The sequence below is a fragment of the Tremella mesenterica genome (assembly GCF_000271645.1).
Source record: "Tremella mesenterica DSM 1558 unplaced genomic scaffold TREMEscaffold_1, whole genome shotgun sequence".
Lineage (NCBI taxonomy): Eukaryota > Fungi > Basidiomycota > Tremellomycetes > Tremellales > Tremellaceae > Tremella > Tremella mesenterica.
The window spans coordinates 3505815-3533450 of NW_006711225.1; the positions used below are offsets into that span (position 1 = coordinate 3505815).

Below are 27636 nucleotides of genomic sequence, written 5' to 3' on the forward strand. Positions count from 1 at the left end.
ATTGCCTATTGCTCAGATTCCGATTGCTCGGCTGTACTGCTCGGACAACCTGCATGCATGTCTTTCTTTTCCTCCCTGTACGGCGTACCTCCTTGCTCTCCCCGCCCAATCTGAACGATGTGATAGGACGCAGGTACCCAAGGGCGATAAGCTTTGCTTCGTCTCTTTTCCCTTCCTCCCCGTTTCGTCCGGAATCTTCCGGACTGTCCCGATATGTCCGAATGTGGCGTTTGGCCATTGGCCATTGAACCATTTAGCAAGAGAGAGAAGGGTACATGGGTACATGATCTCGGTGACAAAAACATCGATACATCGTCTACAGATTACTCTCGACCCGTCACCATTCTAATCATTGACATATATCATACGTAGATCATACAATTCACAGGTTTAACACCACCTGCCCCACATCAGTATGAGCAATCACCTTACCTCCGAAGGGAGGATGAGCACGGGGAGGAGGCCCGGGGTGGTGTGGACCTTTGTGAGGCGGAGGATGTCCAGGAGGTCCAGGAGGACCGCGAGGTCCATCTGGTCCTTCAAGGAACGACGTCGACTCGATTTCCATCAATTGAACCGACCTGGCTTTATCAATACCCAGACCACTAAGCGAACGAGATGAGACATACCCTTCCTCTTCCGGATTCTCAAGCTCTTGACGAGACTCATGTTTCCCAGTCACGTTGACGGGTTTCACAATACCATCAACCAATGTTCCACTTCCCCAAACGACCTGTTTGAGAACTTTAACCTCTTTCCTCTCACCCGTGGTGATGGTGGCATTACCGACGTGAGTCTGAGCTGAGAAAAATCCGTGGAAGGTCTTATGGTCTACCGAGATGGAACCGGAGTGAGTGTGCGTGAACACTTCGGTCTTGAGAAACCAAGGTTGATGAATTTCAAGAGTGATAGAGCCGGTCGATGAGGATGCGATGACTTTAGGAGGAGGGTGGTGAGGGCCATGAGGATGAGGGGGAGGATGAGGACCTCTGTGACCCGGTGGCGGAGGAGGGAATCTACCTTTCCCAGGAGGGGGATGGGGTGGTGGTGGTGGTCCGCCATGTCCCGGAGGGGGAGGAGGATGAGGTCCACCATGTCCAGGCGGAGGAGGAGGGAAACGAGGTCCCTCAAAACCATCTCCTACACCAAACGATCGTCTCATGTTCTCGCTTCCTACATAACGTCGTCGCACTTGCACATTCCCTCGGCGAGACCGCCCATGACAAGATTTCTTGTTCATCCGCATCGCTCCCGTCAGACGACTCCACCAGCCTCCCCCGGATCCTATACGTTGACGATGTGCCTCCATCACCGTGCCATCGTGCATTTCTCCATGCTCCTTGCCAGGTTTGTGAGAATGATTGAAATGGTGTAGAGGACGAACAAAGACAGTCGCGTTGATATCCCCCGTCACAGTGTGTAGTACGAGTTTACGAGATACGTTAAAGTTCCCTTCAATCTTTCCGGTTACAGTGTTGAGGTCCACCATCTGAGCATGAACATTGACGGGGAGTTCGATATCTCCTTGTACGGAGAGGAACAGGGAGTGAAAGTTGAGTTCTTGTGCCGATGCGTCAAGTAACAGAGAAAGCGATGGAGAATCGATCGACAAAGCAGGAATGCGATTTGTTTTGGAGGGAAGCACCAAGTGGACATGATGAGTTACAACATCCATTTCCTGTCTCGTTAGCTTCATATTCCAAATGAACGATGATAAGACTCACTTCAATACGAATCACATGGTCGTGTTCACTAGATGACATTATGACAGGAGTCATCTCATGTGGAATATCCTTCCAAGCACTGACAATACGCAAAAACCCCTCATCTGCTTCATGGCGAGAAACAAAGATCTTCGTATCGGCAAGCAAAGAGAGCGAGAGAGAAGCATGTTTCCCGAAAGTAATAGGGAAAGTAGCTTCAGCCGTATTGAGCATTCGTCCGTTTACTTCGGTCATGATAGGTTCGGAATACGTAGCGTCGACGGTTGAGTACTGCGCCGCAGTCAGCTCGATCCTGCACCATTTTTCATAACCTTTTTGATCACTCACCTCCACAGGGGGTGACATAGAGTAATCATCCCATCCGCCATGCCATTCATCCCGTGTGAACAGATGTCCGACAGTTCTTGCACCCCAGGAAGCGAAAACCATCAAGAGTATCCATTTGACCAGTTTGGTGAACTTCTCACGTCGATGGCCCACGTTGAGGACGACTTGCGATTCGTCAAAAGCACCTTGCTGTACCTGTTCCGTCTTCTTGTCGACATTCTTCTCGTCGTTGTACGACGGTAAAAGAGGGTCTGTCAGACCACTCATCTTGCTAAATCCAAAGAGTGGCGAAGAAAAGACAACGGAAAAACAGTCTCGGAGAAGAAAGGGGTTTATTATATCGTCTCTCGGTCCTCTCTCCTCAGGGAACCGAACTTCGCGCACGACACGAAATCTCTTCACGCACGACAAAATCACGTGACTAGCCGTTAGGCATGCCGCAGAATCAAGTTAGGCGTCTCAAACCACGTGGCTTCTTGTGCACAGATCGCCCTTCCACTTTTCTCATACTTTCAAGTAATATCAATTAACTTCATCACTTTCTGCAACTTACAGGAGATAAGCTATGATATTGAGACACTGACCATCGTTCTCAGGACCCTCGATAATCCCCATTGAATACCTTCCAGTCAGTATAGGCTCTGAGGCGGCCGGAAATTCATGGGGAGAAGGGGTGGAAGGGAGATCAGTTTATCTCGGTCAGTTCTTGACCTTTGAGCCTGAAACTTTTACTGACCAATAGAGGGGGACGATCTCTACATGTCCGTGTAAAAACCAGGATCTTTCTATGCATAGATCATGGAGTAGGTTAGCAACTCTGGCCACAGGACAATTGGGGAGGGGGGGAGGACGGAAGGGTGTCCCTGCGTGCGCCTAACGTCTCTGTGCTGCATGCCTAACGCTTTATCACGTGATTTTGTCGTGCGTGAAGAGATTTCGTGTCGTGCGCGAAGTTCGGTTCCTCCTCAGGGCTTTGATGCGTAGTCCGTGGTCGAATATTAAGGTTTGAGCGACTTGTCTCGGATGATCCTGACGGTGCCAATGGTTTCCAAGCAGCCAGAGTTGGGTTTGCGGGAAAGGACGTCAGTGGTAGCTCAGCGCACTATCACTTGTGGCACGATATCTGTAGGAAGAGGGATACCAAGGAACAGGTTGTAATGCACAGCAAAGGAAGGAAGAGAAACCGAGCTGCGAGCTGCGAAGGAAGGAAGGTACTCTGACTGCGCCGGTACCGAATAAGGAAAAGTCTCCGGAAAACAGCTTCGCAGCTAATTGAAAGTATCCCAACCCTTCATATAGTGCAGATCGGAGAACACAACTATCGTCATAGATGGATACTGCCATACTGCGAGGTCCTGCGGAGGAAACACCACCAATGAGAGGTACTCGTGACGCTAATGGAAGTCTAACATGTGCAATCTTGTTAGAGCATGACTATGTTTGATACCTTCTTGGATGAGATATGATATTTGAGATTGACGCTGACGCGAGTATGTACCAACGGAGAGGAAAATGAGCAGGCTCGAGAGGTCATATCACCAATCGTCCCAAGCCGAGGGAGACGAACACTGCTCATTAGCTTAGCTCGTACCTACATGTGTCGATTCGCCATACGTACCTAGTCCTAACACCGCAGTGACTTTCCCCGCAATCAACGGACTTCCCGGTGGTCTCATACGTCTGAAAGTTCCCATGGAGTTGGCTTGATACAGGGCGTATACCCCCAATCCGGAGAACGCAGCTGCTCCTGTCAAGCGACAGGCCCTATGGAGTCAACGACACGACTATCCTATTCAAAGGAGACTTACAGACAATCTTCCGGCTTCTCCCTCGGTAGTCTTCGTGTATTTATTACGTTTGACATACTTGCTACCCCTCAACCCTCGGGTCCTCGAATCCTCGGAGAAGGTGAAGAAAGCCGCCTCGGATCCCACTTTACTTACTGCGTGGGGAGAGAACGTGGGGCTCCGCACCGCATACCCCACATCTCAAACTCCCCCATCCCACCCAACCCGGCTCAACTCGCCATCTTCAACATCTACTCAATGTCCTGACATGTTGCCACTATGGGGCTTGTAGCTCATCTTACCTACCTTTTGACTGTCCTGTATGATCCTACATGGCTGAAAACTGGAGGGCCAGGCCCACCGTCTCCCTCCCTGCCCGGCACTTACGTGTCCATCGACCAGCTCGACTTATGTCCAGTCCTGACCCCCCGTTGGCCACCGCCGAAAAGTGCTAAGGATGTGTAAGTTCTTCATTACTTCACAGACTGAGTTGGTCGGTCATGCTGAACCTCTAGGAGACCAGACGACTTCAAGGTCATCATGTCTATAGGCGATTCCATCACCGCAGGTTTGGTCGCTCGACCCTACCCTGATGACCCAGAGGCGGCTCATGATATGCAAATACCACACAGTCCTCGTAAAGGGAAACTATTCAGTATGTTTTGAACAAAAATCATACGTAGCTGACACGAAGGACCTCAAGTATGGGAAGAATACCGTGGTCTCTCTTATGCTACGGGGATGGACGACGACGCAATCTCTCTGGCCAAAATCATCTCCCATTACTCCCCGGAGCTCGTTGGTGGGTCTATTGGTCACCACCCTCCGGTATCTTGTGCGGCAAAAGCTTGCCACCCGGATACCGACGGACTGAATGCGGCTGTAAGCGGAAGCGTGGCTGCCAACCTGTTGTCCCAGGTCGACGGTGAGCCGCCATCTCTCCATTGAGACAGCGTAGGAAATTGATACCGCTTCACAGAGTATCTCATCCCTGCTATCACCTCCCTGAGACTAGGAGACGAATGGAAATATTTGAACCTTGGCATTGGCGCAAACGATCTGGTCAGTCCCTTGTGTTCTCTTGAGACGTTTTCTGACTCTTTCAGTGCGCATTTTGCTTGTCGCGTAAGGTCGTTTGCTTTTTTTATCCCACATGTACTGACCATGAGCAAATATGACACAATATTCAGTTTCAAGAACTCCTCAACAATTTGCCCACGACATCAAGCACGCCGTCGAGCACCTTCGCAGTCACGTCCGTGAGTCTCGTTTTCATTGTTACGGGAGGTTTAGGTTAACGTCCAGGAAATGTCATTGTCAATATCGGTGAGCCGCAAAATTTACACGCTGAGAAGCTAAGTTGTAGTCGGACTATTTCGAGTTTCAACAATTTACAAACTAACACGGAAAGATCCTTATTGGTACGCCTCTCTTTGACACTCTCGCAAAGCGCTCACCGCCCAGTCAAGGACCTTTACTACCGGCCATTCCACACCTTCCCGTTGAATGCTCCTGTGCTTTACTACCAGGTCCAGCGGGCGACTACACAAGGCAAAGAATGGATGAGCTCGGTGAAGCGTACGATACCGCCGTTCTGGAAGTGATACGTGAATGGGAGCAAGAGGATGATCCCACATTTGCGGCCATATGGCAACCCGGCTCAGCGATCGATCTGGAACATTGGCCAATCGAAGCTTTATCACCGGTCGATTGCTTTCATCCCTCTGAGGAGACTCACCGGAGAGTGGCCGCGGGGTTGTGGAACAGGCTCACTCTTAGCTTGGTAAGTAGAGACAATGTCGAGCTGGTTTGGACTGATGCACAGGACGATAAGGCCCGGCCGATATACTGGGAAGATATTATCAAGGTGAGATGTCTCCAGGAGGAGGATACGATAAGAGTTGGTGAAATTGGCGATCGAGAAACAGTAGGCCTCATGTGTGAGTGGTCATCGCTGTCCCCATTTGTTTAATATATCATGAACTGGTAGGTACAGTATGTGCGACCCAAGACCCGGGAAAGTACACATGAATATCCCATCGTAACACTCTAAGACTTGCAACGGAGCTGACGATCATGCAGAGTGGAGCTTGATGCATCGATTTCGAACCTTTACGACTGAATGTACCTCCCCTCCTCGCAATGGAGAATCAAAACAGACTTCCCCGTCACTCTAAATTGTTTCTTGGTCGTAACCGCGCCTGGACTCTCTCTTCATATACAGTGAACATCTGCGGGGTCCCTCAGTGGCTTGGAGTAGTTGAAACTGTGGACTTTTCAACTGTCTGAGTCCGCTCAGGACGTCGCTCTCTCACTCGTATCTTCCGTCTTGACCTCTGGGGAGTCACTATCTCCGCTGGACGGCATCTCTGTCTTTACCGTGAGGAATGGCAACATTGTGGAGGAATGCTCCTTGAGGTAAGTCTCCGTTTGACCTTTGATCTCAAACAAATTGTGTCCCATCGCTTCCGCCATCGTTCCAAAATTAACCCAGAAAAGGCTCTGCAGTCTTTTCTCCTCCCTCTCCTTCAGGTACTTGGTGAAGCTGACTCGGTCCACTGACAACTCCACAGTTCCCCCGATCTCCACGGGCTGCTCTGAAGTGTCGTCATGACTCATTATGAGAGTAGTGTTGACTTCCACGCTCGGCTCAGCGGGAGCGAAGACAGCGGCCTGGGTGCACAATACAGAATTCTCGATTTCCCACGATCTCTCTCTCTCTTTCGGACCGGCGTTCTCGCTAGCGCCCGTCGGTCCAACATGTCCACCGGCCATGAGTACTCATAAGTTATACTCAGGAGAATCGTCTCGTCCTCTAGCACATATCTGGTGTAATCTGTCTGCCGAAAAGAGACAAAGTGCCGGAAATTACGCAACCCCTTCTCCGTTGAGAACTGTGGCCAGGCTGTTGTATGGCAAACGACCTGGTCAACAGGAAGAGGTTGATCGTCGGTATCGCTCGTGTGTTCTTCCCTGGCTCCAGACATGTTTGGTTCGAATATTGTAAGTCTAATCTCGAGTCAAATCAAAGATGGTGATGGGCGAGGAAAAAGAATTGTTGAGAGGAGTCACATTCATGAGGCTTTCCTCTCGAAGCGTGATGATTCTAAGCAACGTGATAGACAAAGGAGCTTGTTGGCTTAAATCAAACATGTGCTACTGATATCATCATTAATATCGGCTTTCCTTTCATACGGAGGATGGGATAGGCTTGACACATGTGACAAACTGAATGCACAGCCTTACGACGAAAAACGTGAGTGTTTGATCTGATTTGTGAGTCTTCTTTTCCGTTATGAGGACATCGCTCATACAATAAAGTGATGAATGGGAAAGGTTACGGATGCTAACTTGCTGGCTGCTGATTGCTCCAAGAGATGCTCCAAGCGTGAGGTCTCGTAACAACTTATCACATCTCCTACATCCTCATGAAACAAAGTTCAATCCTCAAAAGTCGTCGTCTTCCTTCTTCATATCTTCGTGAGTAATCTCCGTCCAGTCATAATCCACTCCCCCCCAATCTTCTTTCTCATCCTCTTCCACCTTCATATCCTCTACTTGAAGCGTCTCCCAGTCCACGTCCTCCCGCTCATCTTCTTCCTGTTTGATATCTTCCGACTCATCACATTCGTGCTTGATATCCTCCGACTCGTCTTCCTTCTCAACGTAAACCAATGGAAATAATGACGTTTTGTTCGTCTGCACGAAATCTCCCAAGTGTTCACTCATCCGATTTATGTCAAGACCTTGCGCAAACGCAAATTCCCCAAAGGTCTCACCAAACATACATTGCAAATTTGTTCTTTCCTTTTCAAGAACTCTGACGAAGGTCTTTTTGTCAATCGGTAATGTCACTGTTGCTCCAATCTTGCACTCATGTTCCGTCAATTCATGGAGATAAGCCCACCTGACAATAGCGCTTGCTGAGGGTATAGGGGGATCGTAACAATCAATCATGGTCCTCTGATACGAGTCTCCCGCATCCAATTCATCCTCCGAACTTTCCAATTCCCATCGAGCCAACATATTGGTAGGCCAAGAATACTCATATGTCATTCTCACCAAAATCCTCTCATTCGTTAACACATAACAAGTGAATTCCTCTTCCTTGAGATCAACATGGTATCGAAAATTGCGCATGTACGTACTGGTGGAGAAACTGGGCCAAGTAGAGGTGTGTACAACAACCGTCTTTAGGTCAGATGTGGACGGCATGCTTGTGTTGGTCTGTTCTCTTGATGATGACATGATTGTTGACGTCGCTCAATGCTGATAGGAGGTATGTTGTAGAAGGACTGTTGATGGGAGCGGAGGAGGAACGGAAGAGGCAGGAAAACCACTTATTAACGAGTTCGTTAGGGGGGAGTTTTGGATCACGACATGTGTCGAGTAACGTCAAAGGTTCGAGCCATCTCTCCCTTGGCTCTGGACCAGTCACGTTTCATTAGTCCTTACATGTGAGTACCTCCTTTCATGGGAACGAGATTGGCTGATACGTGTCTCAAAGAGATCTGATACAGACCATATGATTATATAGCCCCACTCAAGAAAGCTATCAACGTCGATACGTCCGAGGGAACGGGATCAGTCTCCGAGATTAGGAGGGAAGGGACGAATCAATCTCAGCTCGGTGTCCCGCCATCACCAACTTCCCCTTGATGAAACTATCTTTCAACGGATTCTAGACAAATCTGTTAGTTTGAGGCGTCTGCCTATCAAGTCACTTCATCAAGATCACTGGTAAGTTTTCATTTTCACGCATTTAATGAGTAGCTGATGGACACAGACCCTCGTCATTCGGTGTGGATTGAATCCTTTAGCAAGTAGGACAGAAATCAGTTCGGAAAACTCTCATCAATTCATCGTCATCACTAAAACTGGATTCCATCGACCTTCCTGCTGAATAGAACATACACAAGTTACTGTGTGAGAGAAGATGGAGTGTCTTCTACATTCTCACTCTTGGGCGCTAAAGCCGTTTGCGTTGAATCTTCCGCTCCATCGCGAGGGTTGATCCAGCTGAACCCTAAGGTCAACAATACTAATGTCCCGGTCTCGTCATCCGGTGACACCAAACCGACACGATCTACCGTTGGAGTTTCATTGCCTCGAGCTGAAAACACGATGGCGGCAGATTTTAATTTCTGTTCTTCGATATAAGTCATGACGTCTCCGGTGAGTATCCAATCCGATAACGGCTCCGCAAGCTTTGTCATTGTGTTGCCACGTGTCACCATCGCCTTTTCTTTCTTTTCTTCGTTTTCTTTGTCTTCTTCTTCTTCTTCTTTCCGAACTCGTTCAACCTCATCCTCTGTCGGTTCAATCATAGACACGTTGCCCGGATACCTGACCATCTCCACTAGATTGCATAACACTTGGCGTCGACCCACCGACCCACCCGCACGGTGTCTTGCCAGGGAATCCGGCGTAATCCGGTCTCGGGATGGGAGAACTCCTGCATCAGCTTGGTCGAGAACTCATCCTCTGGGAACTCGGGGCCTTGACTGAGTATCTCTCTGGCTTTTGCGGCCACCTGTTCTATGCCATGATACTTTATCTGGTCGCTCTCAACAGAGTCTTGATTGAAGGGTCTGCTCTTAAAAGGCTCAAACAGGGAAACAAAGTACTTCTTGATCTGGACAGTCACCCTCGGGGCCCCGTTGACCGAGTTGACTGCAGGAACTATCAAGAAGTCTGTGGACCGCCAGGTGCCTCCTTGTTCATTGACATACCTCATGAACTCAGGGGAGCGTTGAATACTGAGTGCCTTCCTTCTAGCCTCGGTGATCGGGTCGGAGTCACCAGTCTGAAAGACGCTCAGAAACTTGGCTCCACCGACATCGGTCCAATTGAGAAGCCTATCGCTTGGTTGTGACATTTGATCTGTTTGAGTAGAGTGTGCAGTTGTGAATGATTTGGGTTTCACTTTGAACTACCTTATATCCTCTGAAACCTCACATAAACCCTGAGCATTCCCACCCCTTACAAAGGACTGATCCTCCATGAACAAGCTCTCATATCCTGCCCTGGACAAAGGATAGCCTGGAAAACTAGACATTATATGTTGATTCGGAGAAAAACATCGATCAATGATGAAAAGAGAGGGAGGGTACGGTCGAGGCCGTCGTCATGGGCGGTTGTCTTCTTCCCCAGTCCACGACGCTCCTTTCATTATCGTATCGTTTGACAAGTTCCGGCCGAGGCGGAGGATAGGGGCGATGCTAAGGTTTCGACGTCGGAAGTCGCAAATGGGGACCGCGAGGCGATACTGAGGTCGTTGATGAATTTTCTCACGCTGTCAGTGACGTAGTCAGACGTCGTGAGTAACTTCTTGCACTTCTCGCACCAGGAAGCCTGTTCACCATGACGCGTTCTTGAGTCCACGGTGACGTAGTAAGCAGATCACGAGATCAAAGGAAATATTCGTGCATCAATGGTCGTTTTTGTGGTATTGATCTCGCGTCTTGAGGTGCGCTCTCGAAGACTGCTTGTCAGCAGTAGTACTCGTTGTAAGTGAACGACGTGCCCTTATACTCCTGCTTCAGATTCTCATCCAGCTCCAGTATACTGGCTACGTTCCCACATCTATCGTCAGCACCGCTCTCTTGGGTTTCGCATGAGAACCTACCTGTAGCAGTAATTGGGCGCGCTCCACACTGTCACAATCTTTTGATCAAACATCAACTTCGATTGTCAGCATGTGGATCGCTTTCGTAGAAAACTCACCTTGTACCCCTCCATTACCAACTGATGTGCCCGTGCTATGAGTTCAATGTCATTATGATGGTTGAAATGCTTTCTGTCAGCCTAGCTTGTGCCGATGTGACTCACCTCTACCACGTTGGCACCAAATAGAAAGCCGGCTCCTCTAGGAGACATTCCCCAGCCGTTCACATCTTTTGATGAGCGTATTACGAAAGATAGAGCGAAGAGCCTACCGTCTGGGTCTGACCATAACAAATCACACATGGGTCCTTCATGCGGGACCTCCTGTCTTCTATCTATGACCCGTATCTCTCTGTCAGCCCTGTTGCCGACGGAGTCGCTGCGTGCTCACCTGATCCAATCGTGCGACATCGGGGCTCAAGCCTCCATGCACGCAGAACACTCGGCCATCTACTACGGCTCCCAGGGAAAGATAATCGAAGACGTCACAACAGTATCGCCAGACATTACTGGAGCCGTACTTCCGCTGACATTCATCATAAAATCCGTAAACTTGGGTAATTTGGCGCGACTCGTGGTTCCCACGAATCAGTGTGATCCGATCTGGATATCGCACCTTGTACGCTAGTAGTAAGAGAAATGTTTCGGCTGAGTAGAAGCCTCGGTCTACAAAGTCGCCTATCAATGAGCTGATGTCGAGTTGAAGAGAAAAGCAGCACGAACCCATGAAGATGTAATTTGTTTCGGGACAGAACCCTCCGATGCGGAAGAGCTCCATGAGATCGAAGAATTGTCCGTGTATATCGCCGCATACCTGTGATATGTTAGCTGTGAAAAGTCATACAGGTCCATAAGGTCACTCACTGTGACTGGAGAGTCGACATACTGCACATTGCCCTCCTCCATGAGGATCTCTTTCGCTTTCATACACAAATCCTTGACGGCTGCTTCGGGGATGATCTCGCATCGTTTTAGCTGAGCGATCTGTCTACAGCGTGTCAGCGTGTAACGACATGTGCTGTAACGAGAGAATCACGCACTTGTCCAAGTCGGACGACATCCCTCTGCGGTGTACAAATGTGAGCAAGAGACCGACAAAATCCCCAGCTCTGAGAGTCGCAAAGAGATTCCACTTTGATATCTACCCAGCACCCATCTATGACACTCTTCAAGTGAACGTTGGAAAGAAGTATGAATGGGGATCTTTGAAGGAGTGAGAGGAACCGCGATAAGTTTGAAAAACATAAAAGTGGGCAAAGAAAGTGGGACGGTGGCGAGACGGAAAAGGGTGGCGCAGATAAGGTGCCTGATGTCATCCAACCACTCTCGGATGGCGAGCTGCGAGCGAAAACCTGCCCCTTGTTCAATCCCACCCAAACATGTCTTTCAAGTGAGTCTCGTCATATGCCACATTGACCATAGAGCTGACCTTGCTGTAGGTTCAACTTTCCCACTTCCTCTTTTGCCCCAAACTCTTCTCAAGGCAACCTTCCCGCCTTTTCCTTTCCTTCCTCCAATACCACCCAACCATCTCAGTCTGCACAGTCGGCGACGATGACCGGCTCAAATCCTTTCAGCCTGAATCTATCCAACAATCAGTCGTCTCAAACTACTCAAGCAGCACAGACGCAACCAGCGGGAGGAGGCTTTTCGTTCCCTTCCCTCGGTCAGAACAATCAGCAGCAGCAGACTTCGGTCCAGAATCAGCCCGCCGCCACTTCAACGTCGGCTTTCAGCTTTGGCAACAAGCTTGGACAATCTACCACTGCTCCTGCGCCTGGTGGCTTCTCTTTCGGAACTCCACAAAATGGTCAAGGTACGACCGGGGGATTTGGAATCACGACCGCTAAGCCCACCACCAATTTTTTCGGCACTCTGGGCCAACCGTCGACAACGACTCAAACGAGCTCACTTCTCGGTCAACCGCAACCGCAGCAACAGCCTACGTCAGGATTACTTTCCGTTGCTACAAACCAGTTGCAATCTTCCACTTCTGCTCCCTTGACAATCAGTAAAACTACCAAATTTTCCGAACTCCCTGAAAACATGCAGAAGAATATAGAACAGGTAGAGTGAGTGATTCATGTACAAGTACTTCCGTGCTGATGTCATCAGCTCATGGATTAAGGAACAAAAGAAAGCAGGAGAGGGATTGCTTACCGAGCCTCTTGGTAGAGCTATATATCAAACTTCGGGGGAAGTCAAAGCCGCTATGGAGGAAGGAACTGCTTTGACTCAAGGACTAGCGGGACTGCATGCCTCTCTGAGTCAGCTTAGAGCAAAGTTCGTGGCTGAAGAAGACGATCTGCGACGGATAGCGGAGATCTGGGAAACATATAAAAGCGTAGATGGAAGGCCTGGCGCTATCCGGGTTGCCGCTCACAGGGATTTCCCACAAGAGTATGTCCTGTGTCGTTTTAGTCCACCGCCGAAATCAACTCACATTCAGCTTTTTCAGTCGCGTGGCCGCCGCTATGGAAGAGAGGGTGATAAAATATCGTAAAACAATATCTGTGAGTCTCAACAAGGCAACGCAAGATCGTTCTGACCAGAAGCAACTCAATAGGGCCATCGGATCTTTGGCCCACGAGAACGAATCTCCATCGCCCGAAGGCAAGTGGACCATCTGATAGTAGGACCCCAGTTGACAGGCAGCAATCGCCACCACGATTAACAACCATCAAAACGCCTTGTTAACTCTCGCCGCCCAACTGGAAGGGCTACAGTCTCGCATGGCAAGTCTGAGAGCAACATTTGCGTAAGTTGAACGTACGGTCACCAGTCTCAATTTGCTGACATGCAGTGAGACCTACAGGGAAAGAACAGGATCAATGAGAGATCCGTTCGACGTTGCCAGAGAAGAAAAAGGTCTCACCCTTATCCGGACTTAGAACCTTCACATACATATGTCCGTCACGCACATTACGAATTCTCCTTAGCATCGTCATTCAGTCATGTGTAATCGTACTCTGCTCTTTCTGGCCTTAATCTTCCTGCCCACAAGAGGGCGTGAGCACAAAATTCGGCTATAAGTGTGGAAATCAAGCTGTCGTCAGTCATCACATCATCCTTTGTCTGAATGAGTGAAAAATGGAGTATGGAGTCAAAGCTTGGCAGTATCTGAAATGACAGGATGGGAGAAGATGATGTGACACTGACAATTTTGTCCCCATTCCTAATGCGATTGTCGAATCTTGGCCAGTAACAGTTTGTTGCGTCCCCACCCCGGCGATTATGAGGACCGTGACGGCGAAGACTGTGTTCAAGAACAAGGGTACGAATGGTCTCGGACCCATGAGCCAAAACCCCATGCGTGTTCGGAGCGAGAGCTTTTTACCCTTGGGTGTTTTTGGAAGGGCCTCAAACGCTTTAGGGTTGATTTTCCCGGGGAGCATATAGGTCACAAGGATCCATATGGTGCACACCAACCGAATAACCACGTCTAACAATGTCAATTCGAAGTCATATTCTTCTCAATGATGATTGGCTTACTGATGATGAGCAAGATGGAAGCTGGTCCCAAACTTTTCGTGATTGCTCTAACTCATCAGCACTAATACTCCGATTACAAAGTGATTGAGAAGAAAACGGATAAATGTGCGAAAAAAGACGTGCGAGAAAAACTTACGAAGCTAATCCCAGATTCGTAACTCCATTCTTATCCGCATCCGCCGGTAGAGTCCAACCACCATGAAGAACACATTTCTCCTCTCCTACTCTATTCGTTTCCGTCGTACCACACCAACCCCAAACACCAAATCCCCAATGTGTCAGAGTAGTCGTATCCGTTCCATTCGGCTGCGCTACCCAGAGTTCGACCAACCAAAACCGATTTCGTAGTGCGATTTTGGGTTGTGTAGCTGCTGAGTAGTCAAGAGGGACATTTCGAAGGTAGATGAGGAAATACAGGACGCAAGCACCTAAAGAGATGGCGAAGGCGAGGAAATGTGTGAAGAAGGCTGTTTTGACTTTATTTCCTTTGGTGTAAACTCCACCAGGCATGGTGAGTCTCTATTTTGATTTCCACTCTCCGAGAATATGTCACTTCAACTCGCTTGTGTGATTCAACACCCACACTGGAACGATCCTTTTCTCTTGACCTTCTGCTGAATTTGTGGAGACTGAGTAACACCTTGACTCCAGGCCAAGTTTTCCAAGAATGAATGATCGTGGTGATGTTGCGTATGGTCAGTGAGGAGTGGGAAGTTTGCATCATACTGTCATCATGGTAAGTGTTAGAAGGGGGGTGGAGAAAGAAAGGAGGTGGAGGTTATGTTAGATGAAGGAGGAGTACAACTTCAAAGGATCTACCATTTGTGGAGCTCCTTATCCTTCTTTCGACGTCTCCCCACGACTCGGTCATTTCGACGTCATTCACAAGAACCACAACACGTCATCGGAACTGTGGAGCCGACACATCTCATCATAGGTCGCCGTGCGCCGTATAAATACCCATATTCTACTTGTTCAATCCACAGAACTGGAATAACATAATCAAGGGTATTCTAATCCTTGTTCACCCGCCTTTTAAATTCCATCATGCCTCCTCGGATGGATATCCGCGCTGATGGTTGGACTTCTCACAGTGCACAACAACGGTCAGAAGAGACGATAGCGAAACGAGCTCGATCATCCATGTCACAAGAGCTATCATCCCGTCGGAACACCTTGGCAGATTTACTCAAGGAACTTGTGACCGATATCAATAAGGCGCTCATGCAGAATGAGCCGGCTGTGGAACTTGCTACATCCATTAGAGCAGGATTGAATGAAATGAGCATTGCTACAGATCTGCAATCAATGCATCATCATAGTCAAACAGTCAATAAAGATATTCTGGAACTTCAGAGGCACTCGAACACAGGGTGGGCTTCGAAGGTAATCGATGATTGTTCCACGGTTTTTGAATGTACTGACCTGACAAATGAGGAAATCCTAAAGCAGAAAAGTCCCAACCTGCAATCTATTAATGTATCGGAGGCTGTCAACAGTTACACAGTCTTTGCTGATAAATTGATTGATGTTGAGGATTGGAAGGGATTGCAGACCAGGTGTCAAAGAAACTTGAAGGATTTGGAATGACAAATGTTCAGCAATTTGAAAATATAAAGCATACTTTGAATCAGGTGAAAGTAGCAAGTCAACAATTGAATCCCGATGATGGAAGTGGAGAAGTAGGAGACGATGAACCAAGAAGAATATCCATTGAGGCTACGTACTCAACATGAGTCGTCATGACATGAGGTAGATCCCGTAGAGACCGCAGCCGAAGGTAATTCTAAGAAAGAAAGATGATGTGTATTTCACCCGTGGTTGGTGATCGTAGACATCATCACCGGTTGATAGACTTTTTGGTCCAGTGGGAACGGAGGGTGAGTTATGGTTATACAACCGAAGCGTGGGTCGTTCATGCTCCATGACAGTAAAGATGACATACTACAGTACTCTACTCGTAAAGTTGTTGCCTAAGCGCTTCAGGAGCAGTTTCCAGGAATATGATGTTCATCTTATGGAGCTCTTTCTTGTGGGATGAGCGTTTAGTACTCCCTAGTGAGGAGGCATGAAGTACAACCATCCCTTGAGTATTGTCCCACGTCAGATCCGTCAATCTGACTGACCCTGATGAGAAGCACAATATGTTCCGTCACACATTGGTGACCGTCAGAAAACTCTCTCCCCTGATCCCCTGAACTCTTTTCAATGTCAATTTCAGACAGTCACACCTTCATCCTGGTTATTTGACAAGGTATCTTTTTGTAGATTCACTGCATGCATCTGTTTGACTGAGAAATACAACTGCATGACCATTCTACAACATATGACAAATACAACCGACACTCGATTCGTAATGTCAAATGAGTCCAAAGATATTCTTAACACTTTCTAATCCCAACATTTCCAACGGGGTAGTTAATAACTTCATCCAAGTTCCTCTTAACAATAAGAAAGTCACAATCATCCAAACCCAATCTTTTTCCTTTGCATGTACGATTTCTCCTCTTGATAACGCCGCACGTCTTCTGGCATCCTGTATCAACCCCTCGCTCGGGTTTCTGGCGGGGGCCAGCAGTTCTCTTCTTCCAACTGACCAAAGACCTAACCTGTCTAATCCGATGAACCGCTCGAGAGAGTCACGCCATGATTGTAATCTGAGAAGGAAGAGGAAAAGGAGTGTTTTGAGGAGATCACGTTTACGATTACGAGAATAACGAGGACGAAGTGTTGTATGACCCGGTCTGTCAGGATCGGGAACTCGGACTGCTGGATAACCAAACCAAGGATTTGAATTGGCAAAAGCGGGTACTTCTTGTCCTACTACTGATTGTCCAGCAGGATCAGAACCCACTGGTGGTGTCCCGCCAATGGTAAGTGAAGAAAAAGATTGTTGTGATGAAGATTTATTCGGTGGAGCTGATGATGAGGTTCGTAGATGCGAAGGAGAAGTATTATACTTGCTCATCGCTTGAGCATGATGTCGCTGCAGAAAATCCGAGTATGTGCGAACTTGACCGCCTCTTGTTGACGGTTGACCCGATATACCTTGTAACCGTAACGGAGGTCTATCTCGTCTGCTGGCTAAATCTTGAAGTCTCTCTCTGATGTTAGGTTCCAACATGGCTGGACGTAATGCCTTTTTAGGTTTAGGTAATGGTGGTATATCATCCGCATCGGAATCTGTCAAGATATCGATGTTTGCAAGTCTTGACGGGGAAAGATAGAGATGAAAGTCGGTGAGTGATTTTATTCGAGAAACATGTGATTTGACCGGAGTCGTAGGTGCATCTGGGTGAGAACTGGAGGATAGTTCACTGGATCCTTGAGAGATACTCGATTCACCGGCTTCGAGTTCTGATTTAGGACATTGAGAGATACGAAGTTTGTTGAGTAATGGGACATGCCCAGTGGACATGCTTTGTCTACGACTGGCTGAACGACTTTGTGCTGGTGAGTTTTGTGCAGTATGATATACGTCGGCAATGGTGGAACACGATGCGGAACGTTGGGGTGGTATCACCGAGTCTTGTTCATATGCGGCGCAAGTGGAATATCGTTCGAGTATTGGATTATTAGATGGGTTGAAAGCGTATACAGCTCTTCCTCCATACACTTTTCAGTCAGCACGAGAATACAATAGTATTGAACAGACTTACGTGTGGGTAATCGATCCAGGTCAAAAATCTCTTCAGTCCTGGCGGGACCATCAAGGAAGAGAATTTTGTCAAGAGCAGACCGAGGCAATACCCTTTTGATGACACTCCACATACTACGATGGGTCCAGCCAGCATTGACGACGAAAACACCTTCGAACATTCCGGGAAAATTGTTATGTCCGACTGAGAGAAGAGTAGGGAGAAGCTCAACTTCCTTTTCAATCAGCAAAAGGTTCAGCAAAGAACACGTTAAACGTACTAGATTTCGATACCCAGCTCCGGCTGCATCAACCAATAAAACACATCCTTCCGCACCGCGCCGCCGACGTTTTTCTTTACCTTTATCTGTACTTTGAAAGATATCTTTGGTCCACCAATCTCGCAGAGTCCGTCTGATCATCTCCAATGCCCACCACACCATCGCCTTCAAATCGTCCAGTCTACCATCTCCGTCCCTTACGACTTGCTTGAGGGTCAAGACCGCCACTGGTCGATTGAGACGGTCTGTGAACTTCGGTAAAGGTAAAATATAAAATAAGCTTGATTGAGAGTAAGGTGGATAGTCTGGTATTCGACCATGTAATGAGCGAGAGATCCGAGTTTGCAGGACTTGGAATAGAAAGTCTTGGGCCTTGACAGGATCATATCGATTTCTCTATCACGTCAGTGGCGGGAGAAATAGACAAAGGACGAGACTCACCCGTAGAGCACGGTATATCGACGATTGATCATCTAGCCATTCATCCACACCCAGTTGAGTGATACGATCCCAGCCTTCTTGCGCACGTAGCTCGTCGGCATCTTGATGGACGGCCTGCTGAACGCGCTCGGTCAAAGGAAGATAAGCTTGGAATTCTTGCTGATTACGACGAAATCGTTCGGCTTGCGGGGAGTCTTGTTCGAGGTCGACACTCATGATGACTTTGGTCTGAGAGGGAAAACGAGGAGCATGACAGTTTAAAATAGCGGGATATAGAGAGAGGCGAGAGAGTTTTGTTGAGGCCAAAGAGTGACTTTATGAGTTTACGTAGTGGCCAAGTTGAGACGAGACCGATTCGGCAAGGACGGCAGGACGGGCCGAGTGTGGCAGGTCGATTTAGACAAGGTGGAGCCCCACCTAGACAACCTCGCATACAACAGGTTATGAGCTGTCGTACAAGGTGATAGACATGTATGTAAGCATGTGCATTGATACATTGATGCAATGGGAATCGAATGAGACCGACACAGATGCAATGTGCATGTACATGCGATGACGTCGATGTGAATTGTGTGACGCAGTGAGGGGGGAGAAGCTCACCTCAACCGGGCGAACCGGATTCTTCCTTTCTTCCATCTCACATATTTCACTCCCTCTCTTGATCATCTGCATCACTTCCTCACCTCCTTGATTCTATCTGGGCAGTATGACAGAACCTTCTCCTGTCGCTGCTTCAGAACAGCGCGCAGCTCCAAAACATCGGTACACCTCGTTATCATCCCTCATGACCGACACTCCAGACGCGCCGGTCGCAGATGCAAAGTTTGCATCCCGCAAGCCTTCGGGACATCTACAAGCGGCGAGACCGGAACATAGTGGAGGGTCAAGTACCAGTAGGAGCAGGAGTAGATCCAGGAATCGGAATGGTGGCAAGGGCAAAGCTAAGGCGGAAGAACGAGATAGACAGTTGAGCACGTGGAAGATGTTAGCTTTGACAGTCTCAATGGGGGGAAGTCAGGTATGTGTTTTTATCTCTATGTGCAACTCTCAGTAGCTGATTATTGAGATCGCCTGGACAGTGTAAGGTCTCATCATGGTTTATCTGATCAAGCTCAGACCTCAGGGAACTGGGATACGGTACCCCGTACCTCCTATCGCTCGGTCTTTCTGAACAACTCACCTCTCTCGTCTGGCTCGCTGGTCCCATTTCAGGTCTGATCACTCAGCCACTCATCGGAGCCATCTCCGATTCGTCTCTTTCACGGTACAGGAGAAGATATTGGATCGTAGCGGCGACCGTCCTACTCGTCGTCAGCGGGTTCGGGCTGGCATTTACCGAGCCCGTCGCTAAAGCTCTGGTCGATTTGTTCGGTGGGGGAGAGGGCGATTGGGATCCGAGGAGTGCTGATCTGGTAAGATATACCGTTTGATGACTCTCAATAGCCGTATAGCTGAACGTACCAGGTAAAGAAGACGGCCATTGGGATCGCTGTATTTTGCTTCTACTGTTTGGACTTTGCCTTGAACGCGTAAGTGATAGCAGGTCTCACTTCAGGGACGATATTGACGAGGAGGCTTCAGGCGTCGCTGAGAAACCTTGTGCTGGATATCACTCCCGGAGAACAGCTAGCCACTGCGAATGCTTGGCACGGGCGGTTCAATCATGTGGGGAACATCATCGGTTTTACCTTAGGCGAGTGATACGGATCATCCTCAGCGCTCGTCTGACGAGGTAGGCTTCCTGAATCTAGGTCAAGTACCGATCATCCGTCTTCTAGGTGGCGGACAATTTCGAAAAGGTGTGTGAACATCATGCTCCCAGCTACAGGGAAGATGCTACAAGTCATACAAAATACGTGGAACTGCGCTGACTACAGTCTGCGTCGTCGCCCTGGTCCTCCTAACATTGACCGTATGGATAACATGCTGGACTCAAGAGGAGGATGAGCGGGAAAGCATTTTTGGCGAGAGAAGAGCGTGAGTCCATGAGCACCTTGTTGCGACCGTTGCGTGGCTGATCTGAAGGACTCTTCGTAACATCGTCGGCACCATATACGAGGCTGTCTTGCATCTGCCAAAGCCGGTTCGAAGAGTCTGCATAGTGAGCGACAACCTCACAATTAATGACATCAAATTGACTGAGGCAGGTACAAGTCCTAGCTTTCACCGGGTGGTTCCCTTTCCTCTTCTAGTGAGATCTGCTCAGAGTTGATCAACATCTTGACTTACGACATAGTTCTACCACTTACGTGGCTGAAGTCATGGCCCATGAGATCGGTCGAGAACCGGACATCGATAAGGCGACTCGTGCGGGAAGTCTGGCGCTACTCATATACTCTTTTGGTATGTCTCACTCTATGCTCGACTCTCACTAATGAACAGTCGCCATTGGAGCCGGCACCCTTCTGCCATATCTCAATGCCCGCGACCGAAGACTCCTACAGCCACCCACGGAGAAGATTGAGGACGATGAAGATGAAGAGGATGAAGAGATGGACAGAATCCGAGAAATGGTCAGGCAATGGAAAGCTGAAGCTGCGAGGGAAGGCAGACCACTTAGTCTCCCCACCAGTATGTCATTTCCACTACATCGGTGGAACAGCCAAAATTGATCTCACAAGTGCCTTTTATGCTTCGAAATATATGGACGGCTGGTCTGTTACTCTTTGCTATCCTCATGGGTTCGACATTCTTCGTTTCCACGGTTTGGCAAGCTACCGTCCTGATATCTCTCGTCGGTATCTGCTGGGCGATTGCCTGTTGGGTGTGAGTTCACCCCGTCATCTTTTTCCAGTATGACAATGGAAAAGGCTGAGAACTGACGACAGACCATTCGCTATCATCATGGAGTTTCTCAAAGAGATGGACGATGCGGCTTCATCTCCTACCAGCGTCACTCAAGGTCGGACACAACGTACGAACCCTTCTTACACTGCCCCATCGTCCGCTAGACCCTTTCACTCTCGTGCAGTGTCCACCCCTGGTGGGCCGTGGGGCTCTCAGCCAAACTCGCCGGCGCCACCACACGAACGGACTGCATTATCAAGGAGCTGGTCAACTGCCGATTTGGAGACAGCAGGTGAGAGCATGGAATATACAGGTAGTGGACCTGTCGCGGGTGGGACAATCATGGGCATACATAATCTGGCTATCGTCATGCCACAATTTGCTGTGAGTCAAGTTGACCTGTCATGGTGAATCTCTCGAGCTGACTTTAGATCGCCGTCATCGCTTCGCTCATCTTCCAACTGGTCGATGGATCTCCTCCTCCAAGCACTGGGTTCGAAGGAGAAGTCGGGGCCGCACAAAAGAATGGTGTGGCTTGGGTCTTACGTTTTGGTGGTTTGATGGCTTTGGTTGGTCGTTCACTCCATTTGAGTACAAAGCTGATGTGACAGATTGGGGCTCTGATCAGTCGGAAAGTACCTCCAACAAAGACGGAGAAAGCCATGAGAAGACGGTTGGCAGAGATGAGAGAACAAAGTGAAGAGTGATGTTCTGGTGTTATGATGTTATGATATTGTCATCCGTATAGTCACTGCCTCTGATCGCGAAGTTTTATGCATCTCACGAAGGTTGTCAAAGGCAAAGGGTCAGTCAGATATGAGCTTACTCAAGGAACAAAGAAAGTTCAGAAGAAAAACCTCCACGTCGATGAACACGCTTCTCACTTTCTTTTCACCTTTCTCCTATCAACCTCCCTCCCTTTCTCTATCTCCCCTCCCATAGTACTAGTGGCCATGATCCCCAATACACTTCTTGTAGCTTTGTCATTACTACTTTTATCAGGGTGTATAGCCGCTGAGTCGCTGTATCAGATCCTTGGATGTGAGCTGCTCCTCCAGCCACCCTTTCCTCCAGCCCACTCGTTCATCCCCAACCTACTTCTTTGGTCCTCCTCACCGCCTGACATCTTCATAATCTCTCATTATATCATCTGCTCTCATACTTGAGATATCAGCTCACGTTTGCAGTGAGAAAGGACGCTTCTGACGCCGACATCAAGAAAGCATATCGGGTGAGTCCCTCTCACCACTTACATGTCAACGCATTCTGACTTGAAGAAATTGTCAAAGAAGTATCACCCCGATATCAATCCTGATGAAGCGGCACATGAGAGGTTTATAGAAGTTTCTAAGGGTTAGTCCTGTCCTCTGACTGTTCTCTAACTGTTGCTCGACTCTATGACTATTCCATCTGGGTGTGGCTGACGACTACCAGCGTATGAAGTTTTGTCAGATACAGAGGTACGCTTCTTTTTCTCTACACCCTTGCATCTCAGTTTGATAGGGACAGTAGGGAGAGAGTGATGCGGTATGAATAATGAGCTGACCTTCTAGACAAGAACAATATACGACCGACATGGCGATGCGGGTCTAAAGCAACATGAAGCGCAGAAACAGGGAGGGGGAAGAAATCCACATGATGTTTTTGCTCATTTCTTCGGAGGAGGAGGTCCTGCACAGGAACAAAAAGGACCTAGTATGCTCACCAACGTTGAAGTAAATTTGGCCGACATGTATACTGGTCGGAATCTCGAGGTGAGTAATGAAGCTACATCTGGGATAGTCTATCAAGCAACCTGAACATGCTCGGGGATGGGAGAGATTGAACTGATGCGCAGTTTCAAGTCCCTAGAAAAGTCATATGTACTCATTGTCATGGTTCTGGTGCAGAATCAGAGAGTGACATACACCAATGCACCCAGTGTGGAGGACAAGGTGTCATAGTACAACGTCAACAATTCTTCCCTGGTATGGTCGGTAATGTTCAAATGACGTGAGCTTTTCTTCATCCGTGTCTTTGGTTAATCGAGCTGACATATAGCTGTCCCTCATGTGGAGGGAAAGGCAAGCAGATTCGACGGGCTTGTCACTTATGTCACGGTAACAAAGTCATCGATACTCAAAATACCTTGGCTGTACATATTCCTGCTGGAGCACCAGAGGGGTATGAAGAAATCTTTCAGGGTGAAGCGGATGAAGGGGTAGACTGGGAGGCGGGAGACGTCATCGTACGTGTTCGTAGTGAGCGTGTTGAAGGAAGGGGGGAATGGACGAGGAAAGAGTCCGGTATAATGGGAAGAGTCACACTCAGTGTGGCCGAGGTAGGTCTATATCAATTTTGATAAGTTTGGATTGCTCATTTCAGGCATTGTTGGGTTTCGAAAGAAATTTGACGCATCTTGACGGAAGAACAATATCCATACAACGAAAGGGCACCACACAACCGGGAGAAGTCGAAGTGATAGAGGGCGAGGGTGTTCGTGGTATCTTCTCTTTTACGTTACAACGCTAACTCGCAGATGCCATCGTTCGGCGACATACCTCAAGGCGATATGTACGTCGAGTATAGCGTGATACTCCCTGTCGAAATCGCCGACGATACGAGAATAAAACTTGCGGATTTATTCAATCATCAAATTTCCCACATCTCAAGGGACGAATTATGAGAACTTAGACTTGCATGTCATCTTTTCCAGCATAATGTCATACACCATACATCTCACTAATAATTATCTGTATCACCTCATTTATCTTTTCGGTCGCTCTTCCGTTGTCCTCTTTTTGACTCTAATCCACTGACTGCATCCCATCCTCGTCTTCCTGTCCACTCCTTTACGGCCACCGATTGTGTCCTCGCCTCCTCCACTCCGACCAACCAGACTTCTAATCTGTGTCTGTCTCTCTCGACCGGTTCAGCCGGCTGTCGGTATCGTCGCTCCTCAGTGAACGCCCACAACGGCCCAGAGGATGCTGATATCTGTGGGTAAACTCCGGGAACGAAATGTCGGCCATGGAGTGGTCCAGGGATAGGGCGATATGTGGTGAGAGGATCCGGAGAGGCTCTAGCAGGGTTGCGTTCGAATCGATTCCTATCACCGAAAAGAAAATTGTTGGAGGGAGGGAGTGAAGCATGGAAACAGCTTCTGGCAACGGTCCGTTCCATCCTGTCGTAAGCCAACATCGAATTAGGGGAGGTTAATACGACTCACGGGACACTCTTCAATTTTTCTGCCGTAGGACATCCAATACGACCGGAGATCTCCTCGGCATTGACAACGCTGAAAGACCGATTGGACTGTGAGGAGTTGTTCTTGCAGCTTGGACTTTCGCTTGGCTGGGAGGGTCCAGGGGAGGTACAGAGAGGCTCTCGCCGACGGCCGCGACTTGCGCAGAACCTTTCCATCCTGTCATCAGCCGTCTCCGAGGATCAGTCGGGCAAGATTCGTTAGAACTCACGGGACTTCTGGAAGGATTTGGTTCCTCGTCTTAGTCGGGGCGACTGGCCGTGAAGGGTTCTCGTTACTCCAAGTCCTTTCCGTCCTGATATCAGTAAATGTACTCTGGGATAGTGGTGACTCACGAAACAGCCACATGTGGAACAGATGGACCGGCAAGTGCCAACTTCGAACCGGAAAGTCGATAGGGTAGCTTCGGTGGTGGGTGGTCATGATCAATCAGGTTCTCCGTCCTGGCAGCTGGACGAGGAGGCTCGATAAGAGGCTCGCGACGATGGCCACGAATTGCGCGGGTCCTCTCCATTCTGTCGTTAATAAAGATGGTGAGATCGCTGGCAGGGGACTACTCACGGAACATCAGGGAGGTCGCGGTGTTCGAGAGCGGAAGGAGGAGAGATTTGTGCTGGACTGTTTCCACGGTGAGTGCTCTCCAGACTATCATCAGTGATCGTCTCATCATCCTTGATCAATGACACTCACATCCTCCCACCGGCCCTGCGGGAGGTGACACCATGAACCGACGTCGGGACCATTGGGAATGTACGGGGTGCTATCTGAGGACATGTTGCTGTGCTTGTCGCGTTCGGAGGGCCGCCAGCGGCTGCGAAGAGACGTGATGATGAATATGATTCGTCTTTGATACGCATGAGGGGCGGGACGGAATGCGTGATGGGTGTTTGGTGATACGTGAGTAGCGGACCGAAGGTCGAAGGTCGAGGCATATGGTAATTGGAAGATTAGAAAGTGGGGAACAATTTCTTCCATGGCTGCTATATAAGCCGTTCTCGGGGTTGACTGCCAGCCATTCATGTCTCAGCTCGTGTTGTTGGCGACGATTGAGATGTCACGCTAACGAATAGTCACGCCTCAACTTGAATGCTCTTTCGGGCAATACAGGTGTAAAATATAACCACTGCCACCCAAATCGTGACATCACGCGGAGTCCGACGGCCACGGGACGATCGACGATTTCAATTTGCGAGTTCGCGTTGCAAGATTGCCGCTTGCGCGTGTTCAAGGTCTTATGCATGTTACAATTTACACACAAGGATACACAGTAAGCTACATTTGTTGTTGTCATCACAGTCAAGCTTATACATACAGGCATTCACCTTCACTACCATATCCCATCACCTTCCGTGCGAGTGACTTGAACATTGGCTGCACTCATTCTTCCCCTCTCGTCTACCTCGACTAGAATGTTTCGACCCATGTCTTGCCAACGCCTGTGCTTCCGCCGGCTCTCGTCGAAGAGGACTGCCGGCTATGGGAGGTGTGAGATGACGACGATGGTGATGATGAGCGCTATGTGAGTTCATCGATTGTCTTTCCCTTTCCTTCTCTCTTTGTTCGGCGACACATTCTGCGCATCCATCAATGGGTACCACGGGTGCGCGACGAGGTCGGGCGTTTGCCGAGTTTGCCACGGGAGGTTGAAGATATACGCTGGCACCTCCCAAGGGTTGTATGGCAGGTTCGAACAAGGAAGCTGGGTTCATTCGGGCGTGATTGGCATATGATGATGGAGCTTGTAACCATGCCGCCCCGTTGTTGGGATTGGCAAGTCTGGGTAGAGCACCAGCAGTTGATGACATGTCAGGTGCTAAACCTCGATGTAACCTTCCGGCACTTCCATTCCATCCATCGTCACCTCTCATTCCACCCAATCCACCTCCATCGTAACCTATCGACGCACCTCCAAACGACATTGCTCTCGAACGCGGTACGATTGCCGATCCACCAAGTTGAGAAGCTGGATAAATACCAGATCCCGGCAACTCTGGACCGAATGCTTGTCCTTCGATCATATCAGAAGCAGGACGATAAGTCTCTCCTTGATACGGCGCCCAAGGGTTTCTCATCCCATTAGGGAGAACATTACGTGGAGTTCCGGCTAGACAATCTACGGCTCGTGCTGGTCCTGTCGGAGGGACCCCTGCACCGCCACCGAGTGGAGGAAGTGACGCCCAACCATGTGATTGTGCTTGACCCATGAGTGCATAAGCGTTTGGATGTTCTAGACCGTGAGGAAGTTGTTGTTGATATCGGAATGGAGCAGGGGAGACGTCCGTTGGCATGTTCCAGGCTTGTTATTATGTCTTCGAACTTTGGGTTTGTCAAGGGGAAGTATGTGATCGCGATGACTACTTCTCTTTGATTTCTGGAAGGCGATATGAGTGGACGTGGGAACGAAAAAAAACCTGTATAAGAATGTTTGCTGTGTAAGATCCGATATTCAAGAGGAGTGCGTATTGAAGTGGAAGATCCGAAATAGTAAGATGATATAAATTGGGAAATTCTGTAAGTGGTAAACTACTGACTGACAATGACGATGACGCAATTTAACCAATCTTTTTTTCTTTCTTTACTGATTGTTCTTTTCCCAAGATCCACTCAAATTGAATAGAGGGAGGAAAAGCCGAATGACGATTTTTCATATAACATAAAGTCGTTTATACCCTTCTCTTCCCCTACCCTCCCCGTACACCACGCAAGAGTTTCTGAACATCAGACAATTTGACTGATGAAAGGAAAGGATGGAGACGGTAAAAGGTCGTGGAGGTCATACACGTCACACAAGGTCAAAGGACCGATATAAGTGGAGCCCCGTTCGACCTCGCGGAGTGGGGGATGAGGGATGAGAGTGTGGTGTGAGAGGTTTGGAGTGAGCCAGGAGGGTCAGGGGTTAAGAGGGGTTGGATAATGATTGGATGAAGGTGTTGCTTGATAGAGTGAACTTCGGTAAGACAATTTAATTTGATTTGATGACTGCCGAACGGTTTCAAAGGGGCTTTGTGACAGATGACCGACAGGTTGGTCCATTCACTTCGAAACTTGGAAATGGGACGACTAATGAGACACGGGATTGTACAGCTTGGGGAGTTGAACCGATGTTGATAAAAGATATCGTTCGGACCAACCACTCGGTCGGTTCACGTCTCTTCATCGCTTTCTTATTACACCCTGTGATTCCTTCGGATCTTGGTACTCTAATTCTCGTCAAGAACACCATTCGTGGTTGTTTAAGTAGTGGGAAAGT

At 48.7% G+C, this 27636-nt stretch overlaps 14 protein-coding genes across 14 annotated transcripts; 5 read left to right on the forward strand and 9 right to left on the reverse strand.

Moving 5' to 3' along the window:
* Positions 1 to 12: 12 nt before the first annotated feature.
* TREMEDRAFT_72936 (uncharacterized protein) lies at positions 13 to 2402 on the reverse strand (the record flags this gene model as incomplete). The annotated part of the gene is made up of 5 exons (XM_007002116.1): positions 2052 to 2402; positions 1725 to 1994; positions 428 to 1678; positions 89 to 345; positions 13 to 49 (listed from the first exon to the last, which is right to left on the reverse strand). Exons 1-5 carry the CDS (start codon positions 2316 to 2318, stop codon positions 13 to 15), a joined length of 2082 nt encoding a protein of 693 aa, XP_007002178.1. The 5' UTR covers positions 2319 to 2402.
* Positions 2403 to 4189: 1787 nt separating this feature from the next.
* TREMEDRAFT_15851 (uncharacterized protein) lies at positions 4190 to 5756 on the forward strand (the record flags this gene model as incomplete). Its single annotated transcript, XM_007000354.1, has 10 exons — positions 4190 to 4299; positions 4354 to 4493; positions 4542 to 4763; positions 4818 to 4900; positions 4945 to 4963; positions 5008 to 5097; positions 5144 to 5164; positions 5205 to 5259; positions 5303 to 5621; positions 5664 to 5756. Coding segments are annotated over 10 exons (1152 nt in total), but the record flags the coding sequence as incomplete, so codon positions are not given.
* Positions 5757 to 6133: 377 nt separating this feature from the next.
* On the reverse strand, positions 6134 to 6613 carry TREMEDRAFT_59098 (uncharacterized protein; the record flags this gene model as incomplete). The annotated part of the gene is made up of 1 exon (XM_007001449.1): positions 6134 to 6613. One exon carries the CDS (start codon positions 6611 to 6613, stop codon positions 6134 to 6136), a length of 480 nt encoding a protein of 159 aa, XP_007001511.1.
* A 672-nt stretch (positions 6614 to 7285) lies between these two features.
* Positions 7286 to 8086, reverse strand: TREMEDRAFT_59099 (uncharacterized protein; the record flags this gene model as incomplete). Its single annotated transcript, XM_007001450.1, has 1 exon — positions 7286 to 8086. The coding sequence occupies one exon, from the start codon at positions 8084 to 8086 to the stop codon at positions 7286 to 7288; it is 801 nt and encodes a 266-aa protein (XP_007001512.1).
* Positions 8087 to 8757: 671 nt separating this feature from the next.
* On the reverse strand, positions 8758 to 9716 carry TREMEDRAFT_59100 (uncharacterized protein; the record flags this gene model as incomplete). The annotated part of the gene is made up of 2 exons (XM_007001451.1): positions 8758 to 9184; positions 9229 to 9716. The coding sequence occupies 2 exons, from the start codon at positions 9714 to 9716 to the stop codon at positions 8758 to 8760; spliced, it is 915 nt and encodes a 304-aa protein (XP_007001513.1).
* Positions 9717 to 10248: 532 nt separating this feature from the next.
* Positions 10249 to 11564, reverse strand: TREMEDRAFT_72937 (uncharacterized protein; the record flags this gene model as incomplete). Its single annotated transcript, XM_007002117.1, has 9 exons — positions 10249 to 10322; positions 10365 to 10423; positions 10467 to 10522; positions 10565 to 10633; positions 10670 to 10852; positions 10896 to 11182; positions 11228 to 11318; positions 11369 to 11492; positions 11545 to 11564. 9 exons carry the CDS (start codon positions 11562 to 11564, stop codon positions 10249 to 10251), a joined length of 963 nt encoding a protein of 320 aa, XP_007002179.1.
* A 316-nt stretch (positions 11565 to 11880) lies between these two features.
* TREMEDRAFT_70863 (uncharacterized protein) lies at positions 11881 to 13395 on the forward strand (the record flags this gene model as incomplete). Its single annotated transcript, XM_007001995.1, has 7 exons — positions 11881 to 11894; positions 11944 to 12576; positions 12620 to 12904; positions 12954 to 13017; positions 13060 to 13117; positions 13160 to 13262; positions 13308 to 13395. 7 exons carry the CDS (start codon positions 11884 to 11886, stop codon positions 13393 to 13395), a joined length of 1242 nt encoding a protein of 413 aa, XP_007002057.1.
* A 168-nt stretch (positions 13396 to 13563) lies between these two features.
* TREMEDRAFT_59103 (uncharacterized protein) lies at positions 13564 to 14506 on the reverse strand (the record flags this gene model as incomplete). Its single annotated transcript, XM_007001452.1, has 4 exons — positions 13564 to 13624; positions 13664 to 13946; positions 13997 to 14043; positions 14133 to 14506. 4 exons carry the CDS (start codon positions 14504 to 14506, stop codon positions 13564 to 13566), a joined length of 765 nt encoding a protein of 254 aa, XP_007001514.1.
* A 537-nt stretch (positions 14507 to 15043) lies between these two features.
* Positions 15044 to 15732, forward strand: TREMEDRAFT_59104 (uncharacterized protein; the record flags this gene model as incomplete). Its single annotated transcript, XM_007001453.1, has 2 exons — positions 15044 to 15502; positions 15631 to 15732. The coding sequence occupies 2 exons, from the start codon at positions 15044 to 15046 to the stop codon at positions 15730 to 15732; spliced, it is 561 nt and encodes a 186-aa protein (XP_007001515.1).
* Positions 15733 to 16355: 623 nt separating this feature from the next.
* TREMEDRAFT_25037 (uncharacterized protein) lies at positions 16356 to 18571 on the reverse strand (the record flags this gene model as incomplete). The annotated part of the gene is made up of 4 exons (XM_007000512.1): positions 16356 to 17611; positions 17656 to 17869; positions 17915 to 18310; positions 18356 to 18571. The coding sequence occupies 4 exons, from the start codon at positions 18569 to 18571 to the stop codon at positions 16356 to 16358; spliced, it is 2082 nt and encodes a 693-aa protein (XP_007000574.1).
* Positions 18572 to 19018: 447 nt separating this feature from the next.
* Positions 19019 to 21942, forward strand: TREMEDRAFT_37062 (uncharacterized protein). The gene is given in 16 exon segments (XM_007000802.1): positions 19019 to 19373; positions 19422 to 19435; positions 19479 to 19767; positions 19820 to 19884; positions 19930 to 20052; positions 20073 to 20077; positions 20092 to 20154; positions 20233 to 20332; positions 20381 to 20456; positions 20503 to 20546; positions 20592 to 20698; positions 20738 to 20926; positions 20977 to 21121; positions 21184 to 21526; positions 21574 to 21711; positions 21754 to 21942. The coding sequence occupies 16 exon segments, from the start codon at positions 19062 to 19064 to the stop codon at positions 21847 to 21849; spliced, it is 2109 nt and encodes a 702-aa protein (XP_007000864.1). The 5' UTR covers positions 19019 to 19061; the 3' UTR covers positions 21850 to 21942.
* A 153-nt stretch (positions 21943 to 22095) lies between these two features.
* TREMEDRAFT_37064 (uncharacterized protein) lies at positions 22096 to 23842 on the forward strand (the record flags this gene model as incomplete). Its single annotated transcript, XM_007000803.1, has 9 exons — positions 22096 to 22183; positions 22330 to 22373; positions 22420 to 22495; positions 22577 to 22602; positions 22696 to 22896; positions 22980 to 23134; positions 23183 to 23462; positions 23507 to 23617; positions 23661 to 23842. The coding sequence occupies 9 exons, from the start codon at positions 22096 to 22098 to the stop codon at positions 23805 to 23807; spliced, it is 1128 nt and encodes a 375-aa protein (XP_007000865.1). The 3' UTR covers positions 23808 to 23842.
* A 42-nt stretch (positions 23843 to 23884) lies between these two features.
* On the reverse strand, positions 23885 to 25318 carry TREMEDRAFT_59107 (uncharacterized protein; the record flags this gene model as incomplete). The annotated part of the gene is made up of 6 exons (XM_007001454.1): positions 23885 to 24305; positions 24351 to 24545; positions 24598 to 24681; positions 24722 to 24901; positions 24948 to 25031; positions 25077 to 25318. 6 exons carry the CDS (start codon positions 25316 to 25318, stop codon positions 23885 to 23887), a joined length of 1206 nt encoding a protein of 401 aa, XP_007001516.1.
* A 408-nt stretch (positions 25319 to 25726) lies between these two features.
* TREMEDRAFT_59108 (uncharacterized protein) lies at positions 25727 to 26674 on the reverse strand (the record flags this gene model as incomplete). Its single annotated transcript, XM_007001455.1, has 1 exon — positions 25727 to 26674. The coding sequence occupies one exon, from the start codon at positions 26672 to 26674 to the stop codon at positions 25727 to 25729; it is 948 nt and encodes a 315-aa protein (XP_007001517.1).
* Between the last annotated feature and the right edge of the window lie 962 nt (positions 26675 to 27636).